This window comes from Mesoplodon mirus (assembly GCF_964341445.2).
Source record: "Mesoplodon mirus genome assembly, chromosome: 1".
NCBI lineage: Eukaryota > Metazoa > Chordata > Mammalia > Artiodactyla > Ziphiidae > Mesoplodon > Mesoplodon mirus.
In genome coordinates this window covers 213382229-213394351 of record NC_138976.1, presented here as the reverse complement: position 1 = coordinate 213394351, position 12123 = coordinate 213382229, and the positions used below count along the sequence as shown (strand labels likewise).

The 12123-nt window shown below is 42.1% G+C and overlaps 1 protein-coding gene across 1 annotated transcript; it reads left to right on the top strand.

Moving 5' to 3' along the window:
* The first annotated feature begins 5447 nt into the window (after positions 1–5447).
* On the top strand, positions 5448–10850 carry CKS2 (CDC28 protein kinase regulatory subunit 2). Its single transcript, XM_082616622.1, has 3 exons — positions 5448–5628; positions 9139–9266; positions 10525–10850. The coding sequence occupies exons 1-3, from the start codon at positions 5570–5572 to the stop codon at positions 10575–10577; spliced, it is 240 nt and encodes a 79-aa protein (XP_082472748.1). The 5' UTR covers positions 5448–5569; the 3' UTR covers positions 10578–10850.
* Positions 10851–12123: the final 1273 nt, after the last annotated feature.

Here is a 12123-nt window from a genome sequence, read left to right as displayed (position 1 = left end):
CTGGAGGCTGAATCAGTCGCCAATGGCCAATGATTTAGTCAATCAGGCCTGTGTAACGAGGTCTCCATGAAAACCCAAAAAAGAAAAAAGATGGGGTTTGGAGAGCTTCTGGTTGGTGAACGTGTGGAGGCTTGGTGAGAGCTCAGGGAGGGCATGGAAGCTCTGTCCATGCCTTGCCCTGTGCATCTCTTGCATCTGGATGCTCCTGAGTTGAATCTTTTTATAATTAACCAGTAATCTAGGAAGTAAGATGTTTCTCTGAGTTCTGTGAGCCACTCTAGCAAATTAATTAAACCTGAGGAGGGAGTTGTGGGAACCTCTGATCCATAGCTGGTTGGTCAGAAGTTCAGGTGACAATCTGGACTTGCAATTGGCATCCCGAGTTGCAGGGGGTCGTAGGAACCTCCAGTTTGTATTCGGTCGATTAGAAGCACAGGTAACAAAACTGGGCTTGCAACTGGTGTCTGAAGTGTGTGTGTGGTGGGGCCGCGGGCAGTCTTGTACGACTGAGCCTTAACCTGTGGGATCTGATGCTATCTCCAGGTAGTGTCAGCACTGAGATGAATTGCAGAATGCCCAGCTGGTGTCAGAGAATTGCTTGGTGGTGTTGGTAAGGGGAGCCTCCCCCAGTCCCACACTGGCCCCAACCATTCAGGAATTTGTGATCAGGAACAAAAGACAAATCCTTTATTACTTTATTCTAACAACTGCAAAAACCTTCCTATAGTGTACCTTTTGTTTTCCTTTGACATATTCTAACCCTGTTAGTTTCTCATTGGTCCACACAATTAAAGGAAGACTAATAGGAACAAAAAACATGCTTGGGCTCTGAAGTTAAGAAGTCATATAGATGATGTACAATTAATTTGTCCATGGACTTAAAACGCAAAGTTTAAACAGCCTGGCAGGGAACTTGAGGATCCTTCCCATCTGTGGAACGTAATTTGAGAAACGTTGCTCTTAAAAGCTGTTTTCTTTCACAGCTTATTCTCTTCATCCATTCACATCCTTTGGCAACCTTTAAAAGATTCCATAGTAATAAATGACAAAAATCTGAAGCAGAACCCAGTTTTTTACCTATGAAAAGGTGACAAAATATTTCAATAAGAATAGTAACAATATGATTAGGTAAATTCAGACTTTGCTTTTTTAGACAATAAATGTACGAAGTTACTTACTTTGCTTTATTTCCAATATATTTTAAATTGTCTTGAATTTATTCTACTCCTTTCAACACTTTGTGAACGGTAATACATTTTCTTCTTGAATCCAGTGTTGCTTTTGAGATTGTTATTGTCTATGCTTGTTGCTTTGTAGGTGTGATTGGCAACTTCTCCCTGGAAGCTTTTAGAACTTTCCTTTCTCTTTGATGTTCTTAAATTGCACTATAATCTCTCTCTGGCACTCTATAAAACCTTTCAATCTGAAGTGTTTTTTATCTTTCCTTAAAACTGGGAAATTCACAGCCATTATATTTGTATAGTATTTCCTCTCCTGTTTATTCTCTCCCTTGTATCAAATGGGACTCTTGTATCGAATACTGTCACTTCTCCCTTTAGCCTCCAGGTCTTTTTACTTCATGATTTCCATCTCTACCCCTAACTGATGGTTTCTGGGACTATTACTCAGCCCTGTGTTCTAGCTCACTGATCTGTTCTTCATTAGTATCCACAATGCTTTCAGTTTACCTACTGAATTTTTATTTCAACTATTTAGCTTTCAATGATATTGCTATTTGACCTTTCCTTAAGACTGCAATTACTAATATCCTTTAATCTCTTATGATATTTATAACTTATAGTCATAATTCCAAAAAAATAATCAAATGTAAGAAAGAAACACTTTTAAAGTATGTGGTGAACTACAATGTGTATTTATGATAAAAATTTAGCAAATTAGTAATGAAAAGAGTACACACAACCTCAAAATGACAGAGTATCTAGAACTTCAACAGAACTGCAGTGAACATTATACTGGGCTGGTTATTACATCCCAAAGTCAGTTTGTCTATCAAGTTGTCTTAATTTTTATAAGCCACTGCTACACTGTGTTAATTACTATAGGTTCTTAATAGATCACGATCTACTAGAATCCATTAGTGTCTTTGCTATTCTTGGCCCTTTTTTCATCCATATTATTTATAGTCAAATAAGTCCTTTGAATGTGGTATTTTTATTGGAATTTGACTGGACAATCAATTTGGAGATAATTTATATCTTAACCATATTGAGTCTTCCTAAGCATGAACATAGTATATTTGTCCATTTATTCAAGTCTTCATTTATGTCTCTCAAAATTTCATAATTTTGGGCTTCCCTGGTGGCGCAGTGGTTGAGTCCGCCTGCTGATGCAGGGACATGGGTTCGTGCCCCGGTCTGGGAAGATCCCACATGCCGCGGAGCGGCTGGGCCCGTGAGCCATGGCCACTGAGCCTGCGCATCTGGAGGCTGTGCTCCGCAACGGGAGAGGCCACAACAGTGAGAGGCCCGCGTACCGCAAAAAAAAAAAAAAAAAAAAAAAATTCATAATTTTGCATATCAGCACTTTGTATATCCTTTGTTAGGCTTATTCCTAGGTAGGTGAATTTGATGCTACTACTTTCTTTTTGAATAGGTTTTCTAGTTGTTTCTGCTCTATAGGAATGCAACAGACTTTGGATATTAATCTTAGACATATAATTACATCAGTTGCAAATGATAGTTTTATTTCTCTTTCCAAATAATTTGCCTTAAACTTCTCTTAATTGTGATGGCTGACTTCTGTACATTGTTCAATATAACTGGAGATAATAGAACATTTTAAAGAGAATGCTCCCAATGTTTCCTCATAAGAATTATATTGTTTTTTATAGATACCTTTACAAGGTTAACGAAGTTTCCTCCTACTCCTAATTACTAAGAGTGTTATCACTGGTGAGTGGTGGGTTTACAAAGAGTTTGTATTATAAGAGTGGTGAATTTTTTTTTTTTTTTTTTTTTTTTTTTTTTTTGCGGTATGCGGGCCTCTCACTGTTGTGGCCTCCCCCGTTGCGGAGCACAGGCTCCGGATGCGCAGGCCCAGCGGCCATGGCTCACGGGCCCAGCCGCTCCGCGGCATATGGGATCCTCCCAGACCGGGGCACGAACCCGTATCCCCTGCATCGGCAGGCGGACTCTCAACCACTGCGCCACCAGGGAGGCCCAAGAGTGGTGAATTTTAACAAATGTTTTCTTCTGCTTCCATTGAGAGGATTTTTTTCTCAGTTACACTGTTAATGTGGTGAATTACATGAACAGATTTTCTAATATTAAACTATCCTTGCATTTGAGGATAGTATATCACCCTTTCAAAAAACACAATTGGATTCAGTTGGCCAGCATTTTATTTAGGATTTTTACATGTATCTATTTGAGTGAAAGGTACGGGTACTTTCCTTTCTCTTTTTTTTTTTTTTTTTTTTTTTTTTTTTTTTTTTTTTGCGGTACGCGGGCCTCTCACTGTTGTGGCCTCTCCCGTTGCGGAGCACAGGCTCCAGATGCACAGGCTCCGCGGCCATGGCTCACGGGCCCAGCCGCTCCGCGGCATGTGGGATCTTCCCGGACCGGGGCACGAACCCGTGTCCCCTGCACCTGCAGGCAGACTCTCAACCACTGCGCCACCAGGGAAGCCCTCATGTTGGTTTTTTTTGAATCAACATTATTCTTGCCTAATAGAATAAACTCTTCTGCTCTAGAAGAGTTTATAATTAAGAAATAAACTCTTGGTAAAACTTTTCTGTAAAGCCATTTGGGGGCTAGAGCTTTATTTTTAATTTATGTTTTTAGTTGAAATATTCATACACCGTAAATACGGTTCACCCTTACCTATACAGTTCTGTTTTTTCCTATTCACAAAGTTATGCTGCCACTACCAGAGTTGGACTTTTAATTACTGCTGTAAGTTAACTGATACAAGGACTCTTCAGTCTTTCTCTGGCTTCTTGAGCCAGTAGAGGAAGACAAGCAAGGGGAAGCAGATGAAGGAAAGACGGGGAGACCAAATAGAAAACAACTATCAGAGAATAACGAGGAATCATAAGTGTAGTAATGACACGGCGCTAAGTATTTTTTAAATTTTTCTTGAGATCGTATACCGTGTACAGAGACGTACACAGAAGTATTCTCTCAGAATGAAATAGCATTATATTTGGGATCTCTTTAAAAATATTCTAGGAAAAAGGGGGAATAGATGAAACAAGATGGGCCAAACGTTAATGGCTGAAGCTGAGCAACTGGTATATGGAAGGTGATTACATTACTATTCTACTTTTCTGTGTCTTAGATTTTTCCACAATGGTCTCTGTAAAAATATGCCTCTTAGTAAGCTTTTCTTTCCCAGGTTCCACCCAAAAGTTAGTGACTTCCTTACCCATCTCCCTTAACGGGTTATTCACAACTTTTCTTTTTTTGGCTGAGTCATGCCGGATCTTAGTTCCCGGACCAGGGATCAAACCCACGTCCACGGCAGTGAAAGCGCCCAGTCCTAACCACTGATCCGCCAGGGAATTCCCTACACGTACCTGTATTTTAAACTAGGATTCAATGCTAAGAAGCCAAAGGAATTTTTGCTAACCACTTTTAATCCCATTGTCGTCTACTAAACATCATTATTTTAGTAATCTTTTTATTTTCCCATATGCACGCACACACGCATATCTACAGAGTTGTCGGAGTGCGCAAACGGCATGGGAAGCCAGTTTTCACCTAACATAGGTCTCTGGCCATGGCCCCACCACCATCTACGCAGCACTCCGTGGCGAAGTTCCGGAACGTCCCACTCCTCCTGGCGGCGCGCATCGCCGCGGTGAGACATCTGGACGTCTTCCTCATGTCTGGGCACAACTTCCGCTTCTCCGCGTCCTTACTCCCACAAACCGGCCTTGGGCGCCCGCCGTAATACTCCTCCCCTCAAGCTTCCCACGCCTGGGTTTCCCCCAGTCTAGGACCATGGGCTAGCCTTCCTCACTTTCCCACTGACTTAAGACGCGGAGCAGGGTCTGGGGAAGGTGCGCGTGCGCACAGACTGCCGTTCGTTGGGCAGCACCGCCCCCCTCCGCCGTCGCCAAACCCCGCGATACCTTACCCCTCCCGCAGGTTCGCTGCCCCAACGGCTCCGCGGACCTGGAACTTTCTAAACCTCTGCGCACGCGCTCTTCGGCCCTTAGCGTCCCGGCTCCGCCCTTCCCTGGCCGCTCCCCTTTTCGTCAGGGAGCTCCCCGCCCTCACGCCACGCCAATCATCCACTTCTTTCCTAGTCCGACCTCGCAACAGGCCTCTGATTGGCTGATCTTGGGTGCGAACGCCGCGGAGGGGCGGCGACGATAGGCTGGGAGCCGGTCCCGGCCTAGCCGCAGAGTGCGTGGAAGGTGATTGGTCAACACCGTCGTCCAATCAGAGGCGGGCTGTCGGATTCAAACCGGACTCGTTTGGCTTACGGTCGGTTGGTCTCAGTGAAGTCGTTGCCTTCACCTGACGAGGACGTGTCGCTGTCCTGCGCCCGTTCTTCGCGCCTCGTCGCTCCAGTCCCGTGCTGCCCACCGCCTTCCCGCAGGATGGCCCATAAGCAGATCTACTACTCGGACAAGTACTTCGATGAGCACTACGAGTACAGGTGAGCGGACCGGACGGCCTAACTCAGCCGCGGCCCCGGCCGAGCCTGAGCTGGAACTCGGGCCGGGGGGAGGGTACCAGGGGCCAGGACCGGGAATCGGGGTCGAAGCGCGTCGGGCTGAGGTTTGGGTCGGAGCTTGGGGCCGGGGGCCGGAGGTAGGGTCAGGGTCGAGCCCGGGGGCCGGCCTGGAATCGCGGTTGTGTCGGGATCGGGCCGCCCGGGCGGGAGCTTGCGCTTCTCCTCGCCTGGCGGGCCGGCCCGGCCGGCTTCCGCCCTTTGTTTCTGTCTGTGAGGAGGACGAGGCTGGGGCGGGGATGGGGCCGCTTCTGGTGCAGAATTGGTGCCTTAAGGGGAAGGGACCGAGGGCCTAAGCGGACCCCGCGTAGCTGAAGTGCAACGCCGAGAGCCCGAATCGCAGCGGGTCCTAAGAACCTTAGGCCTAGTTCGCATGTAGGCAAACGTCCCCCTCCCAGTCACAGCGGGCGAAGGGCTCTCGGAAGGGTAATTTTGCTCAGGTAACGTCGCCAGAGGAACACTTCTCTTTTTCTCTCATTTGAAGTTAGTGGCACTAAAAAGTAGCTTGTGGGGGAGTCCCCCTAAAATGAGCTTCCTTGGGATTCGAAATGTGTCTTGGGTATGGCGACTTCGGCAGGGGCTGGTGCGTGTTATCCCTCTTGGGTTATTATTAAAGGGGCTTCCTTTTGAGACAAAATTGAGAACTCGAATGGATTGGGGGCATTTTTTTTTTTTCTGCTCGTGTGTATCGGCAAAATTTTTAGCTTTGAGGGGTTTTTTGGTTTCTGCATCATTATGTGATGCACTAGAGCATAGTTGCTAAGTGTGTAAGATTAGCAAATTGGATTGTGTGAGGGAAGAAACACTTAACATTAGCCTTAAATGTATGCAGGAGACTTAGCTGGGGTGTGGCTTCAAAGACCAGCGCCACCCAGTTCTCCTGGGTGGTGACTAGGACGCTGCATTCTGGGAAACTACCAACTTGTAGGAGGGGCCAAACAGGGACCTTATTTTCTGCCTCCTATCCTTCTACGTTAGATTTCCAAGAATGCTATTTGAGTTAGAAAGGATATAACAGTGGGTGGCCTCTTTTTTCCCTCCCCTTAGTACCTTGTAATTCTTTCTTAGTATCTTGTAAATCTTTCTCTGGAGAAAAACGGAGGATTTCTCTGGGCAGCTTTGCAGGTTAGTAATACCTGCATTGTCCAGCAGGGGTTATCCGATAATGGACAGGATGTAAACCACAACCTTTCTAAAACTCTGGGAAAATATTAATTGTGAGACATGTCTGGCTCCGAGTGGTACTTTTCAGGACTTTTCCTGGCAGTAGTTCCGTTTTCTAGTTTCAGTAATACTAGGATAATCATTGATGAGCACGAAGTAAACTAGTGCATGCTATCGAGATTTTAGCCTAATAGACTACGTGGTTTGTGTGTAGTAATGAATAGAAGAAAATCCTGTCATATCTGGAATGATACGTTCTAATCCAATTTTAATCCAATGACTATCGAATCCAGTATTAATCTAATTAGTATCTAATCCAATATTAACTAAACCTGGACTTTCTTGACCAAGCCACTTGCCTTTATCCAACAGGACAGTAATGTCCAGAGAAGGGAAATTTAATTGTATCTTGCAGTGTTATCTTAGTAGCTCCTTTGTTGTTTGTACTGTTTTGGCCTTTTTTTTTTTTTTTAACCCCCTCTTCACCCTCCATGATAAGCCCTTGGTACTGAAATAAATGTTAGATTTTTGGAAACAATTCTCCTTACAGGTAGTTAGAAATATATAGAGGAGTTATATCCGTGCAGAAAAAAATACAGGTAGACTTCCCATCTGAGTTTGAAGCTACTTACACATTTTTCCCTCGTAATCAAATCCTGATGAAGTTAGCCTGTCTCCGTGGTTTATGGAGAAGGTAGGGTATATGACTTATATCTAGACATAAATTGGAACATTTTGTACGGCATACATAATATGCGTACAAAAGCTAGTTTGCATTTTACATTTCTCTTGAGACTAATCAACAATTATGTAGAAGACAGAAATAAGGTAACAGGCTATTTGCAGAGCCTTAAAAGTAGATGTTGAAGCAGTATTTCAAGAGTCAATGAGCTAGCTGGTAAGTATTGCTAAGAAGCATCATGTAGTTCACTGGAATTGGTAAAATTTTTACCAACTATGATAGTAAGCATAATTTGACTTGGTGGCCTTGTGGCCAGCAAGCAACATAACACAACACTTCTAAGGCTTGATTTTGTTATGCAAATTATAGGGAATTGGTACTTAACCAACCACTCACAGACTAGAACTTAAGTTGATGACAATTTAGTGCTTATTATGGGTTATGGGTTCAGTTTTCCTGTGACCAGACTGCGCCTTTCTTACACCCCAGCCAACAAATTCGCAGACATATATCTAATGCTGGTCAAAAAATTTGGTTGGTGGTAATGGATGACGGTATAAAACTACTGCTGCTGGAAGTGATTAAAAATGAGCCCGGGAATTTTGATTTTTATAAAGATCCTTTCAATTGTAATTAAATAAGAAGTCGGTGGGGGTGCATATTTGTTTTCTAAGAATTTTTCAAAGCTCCAATTGTACCTATTCTTGACGGTTTAACATTGAAGACTATTGCATGCCTTCCTTAAAAATTGATTCAAGTTTTGGATATAGGCCAGTAACTTATTGGAAAACTGAATGTCTGTTTTAGGTAGCAGGTACATGTATATGTGCATTTAGTGTTTTTTGCTTTTAATTTTGAACAAAGTATAAAGCAACTTCTGGAGTTATGTACAGGGACTTGTGTCTACTACAGATCTATAGAGTAATAGGAAACCCAAATTAACTGTAACAAGCTAGATTCCCCCACCCCTGCTACCTGGGGCTAGTATGACACTTCTTGAAATCAGGGACCATTCTTAATTTATAATCACTTCTGTGGTCTTAGATGGCTTCTCTAGCTCCCTGATCATATCAATCTGCTTCATAACTAACAGGAAGGAGAAAAAAGAGAATTGGGCATGTTCTTTTCTTTCGAGGATACTTTCCATAAGTTGCATAATTTCTGCTTATATCCTGTTGGGCAGGATTTAATCACATGTGACCAGAGGTAGCTGCAGGGGATGCTGGGATGTCTTGGATAACCATGTGTCCCACTTAGTTTTTGAGGTTCTATTCCTGAAGAAGATTGAGACAATTAGCAAGCAGTCTCTATTAGGGAAAAAAGTTAATCATAAATAAAATGCCTTCTACTTTTGGACTGCATATTCTAATCTCTAATTTGAACACAGGCCATCAAGATCAGAATTAAAGGTAGTAGGGAGTAGTCTTTAAGATTGATGCTAATGGTAATGTAACAGGGTTGCTTTAAAGAAATTTAAGGGCAAAGAACTCAAATTTTAAGTATCCTAAAGATGCATGTATAAAGTGACCATGGTTGTAGGAAAGGCATATTCACTTAGAGCACTAATATTTCGCTGTATTTTTTAACAGGCATGTCATGTTACCCAGAGAACTTTCCAAACAAGTACCCAAAACCCATCTGATGTCTGAAGAGGAGTGGAGGAGACTTGGTGTCCAGCAGAGTCTAGGCTGGGTTCATTACATGATTCATGAGCCAGGTAAGTTTTGCTATTAGGGAAGCACTAATTGAATTAAAACAGTAGGGGTTGTTAAAAATTTTTTGGTAATATTGACGTTTCAGTGGTATCCCAAAGTAACTCTGATACGCTTGACTATTTTTGAATGACTGATACCTCCCTAGAGAAGGTTCCAATTTTATAGTAAATAAAATACCACGAATGAAAATAATGCATTCTTCTAAACTGCAAAAATAACCTATTTAGTTAAGGAAAAAAAGAGGATGTTCTGTTTTATTTTAAAATGCGTGTCATTGCTAGTAGTATCTTGAAGTATTTTGCCATAAATATATTTAGAATTCTAGTATCTCCTCTTTGAAAACTAAGAACTTAATGTAAGACAACTTGAGTGTCCTGAAGTTGTGTATAGAAATTGATGCCATTTGAAGTGATTTGTTTTTTCCTTTAGACAATTAGTATCTACCACATTAAGATGAAATGAGGTAGCATAGTGAACTCAGATGTGCTGCCTGTGTTACTTGAGTGCTTATGCTATTACGTGGTATTTACCAGAGTTTTCCAGATTACTGTTAGTAATTAGTAGTAAACCAGACTGAGAAACGCCGTGGTGTTAAACTGTGTTTTTGGGTTATCAGTAAATCTAGCTAAAGGACTTATACTGCATTGAACAAAATTTGAAGTCTTAGAAGCTGAATTAGGTGAAACTAAAGCTGTCTTGCTTTCTGCTTTTGTTAAAAGCAGCAGCAGCAGCAAAAACTCTTAAGACTTGTAACTTTCTTGGGATTGGAGCATATAATTATATTAAAAAGGTGTTTCTCCAGATAATACAATGCAACTGAGGACCTTACCTATAGGTTCATAGGCAGTCCTCCACCTGCCGAAACAGAATTTACAGGGATGGGACCCTAGGACCTGCATTTTTTGAATGAGGTGTTAAGTGTCTTTTCCAAACAAGAGAAGACCTTTTTCTTTTCACTGGGATTGAGATTCTAAAGATAGAAACCATTCTCCTTCTCAAAGAGCATCTTTACTTAACAGCCCTTTTCTCCAGGGTGTGTAAAAACTGGGGGAATATTCAATATTAGGTTGTTTTCTTCTGTTTACTGTTTACAATGACATGGAGCAAAATTTATTTCAGATACCTCAATAAGTAACATTAATTGACCGTAGATTTATTTTACTTTATTTTGGTTCAACTGAGAATTCTTTGAATTTTTGTTGAATGAATGAAGATTAACCATACAATATTAAAATAATATAAAACATTTTCTTTCTACAGAACCACACATTCTTCTCTTTAGACGACCTCTTCCAAAAGATCAACAAAAATGAAGTATATCTGGGGATCATCAATTAAATCTTTTTCAAATTTAATGTATATGTGTATATAAGGTAGTATTCAGTGAATACTTGAAAAATGTACAAAGTGTTCATCCATTCCTGTGCATGAGCTGTATTCTTCACAGCAACAGAGCTCAGTTAAGTGCAACTGCAAGTAGGTTACTGTAAGGTGTTTAAAATTTCTAGTCAGTTTTTCTTTTAATGTAAGTGCCTGTTTGACTTTACCTGTTACTTTTGTTAAATAAAGTTTGTATGTTGCATTTATCACTGTTTGAAGTTACTGAGGTTTGTTTTCTTAAGGTTAATTTGTGACTATTGAGGATGTTGGGTGATTTCAGTTTTATAATTTTAGTCCTGAGGAAATAAATTCGCTTTATAGAAATAAAATGTTAGGTGGGTTTAAACCCATTAGCTTGGTGTGATTGAGGGTACCATTTTTTAATTAATTTATTTATTTTAAATTTTTGGCTGTGTTGGGTCTTTGTTACTGCGCATGGGCTTTCTCTCGTTGCGTCAGGTGGGGCTACTCTTCGTTGTGGTATGCGGGCTTCTCATTGCAGTGGCTTCTTGTTGTGTAGCACGGGCTCTAGGCATGCGGGCTTCAGTAGTTGCAGCACGTGGGCTCAGTAGTTGCGGCACACGGGCTCTAGAACGCAGGCTCGGTAGTTGTGGCGCACGGGCTCAGCTGCTCCACGGTATGTGGAACCTTCCCGGCCCAGGTATCGAACCCGTGTCCCCTGCATTGTCAGGCAGATTCCCAACCACTGCGCCACCAGGGAAATCCTGAGGGTACCATTTAAATTCACTTATGAAGACACTAATAACTAGGGATAAGTTTAATAGAGCCAAGGTAGATCTTATAGCTCTGTCATTAATTTAGTTCCTAAAGAATTGTCTAGAATCTCCAACTAAACAAAAAGAAACCCAACTTAATACTCTGGGCTACTTCCACTTATGTAAGTACTGCCACACCTAGTTACCTTGGGAGAAACCATTTAACCCCACTTCTCTTTTCCATGTGCCAAATGGGGATACAGTTTTCTATAAAATATCAGCAGTTTATAAACTTCGAAAGCACTGTAAAAAGCACCCTTCCTTCAGTGTGCATCTTGTGTCTGTTAAATTGCTTTTTTAGCTGCTAGGAAAATATTTTAGAGTGAATGCAAACAGAGGCTTTTTATCTTCATTGCTTTATGCTGGAGAAACCTTTTAGGTGAGCTGCCAGTAAGCATAAGACCCCAGACCCCAGTGTGGTGGTCCTCTATGCCCCTCTCTTAGCAAAGGGTGGTGCCTTTACACAATGAGCACAATAAACACTCAAGGTGGTGATGGGCAGGAGCCTAGAACTTATTCCATCCCCAGGGACCCACCCATTGGCTAGAGGTCCCAGGTTAGGACAACAGAAGGATGCCAGAATCGTTAAAGTAAACTTGTATTTAGTACAAACCAGTGTACTGCATAATGCTCAACCTCTCCCCACTCTGGAGGTTTGGGTGTGTCTAAGTATGTTTAATCGCCCTGTGGGATCTGCACAGAA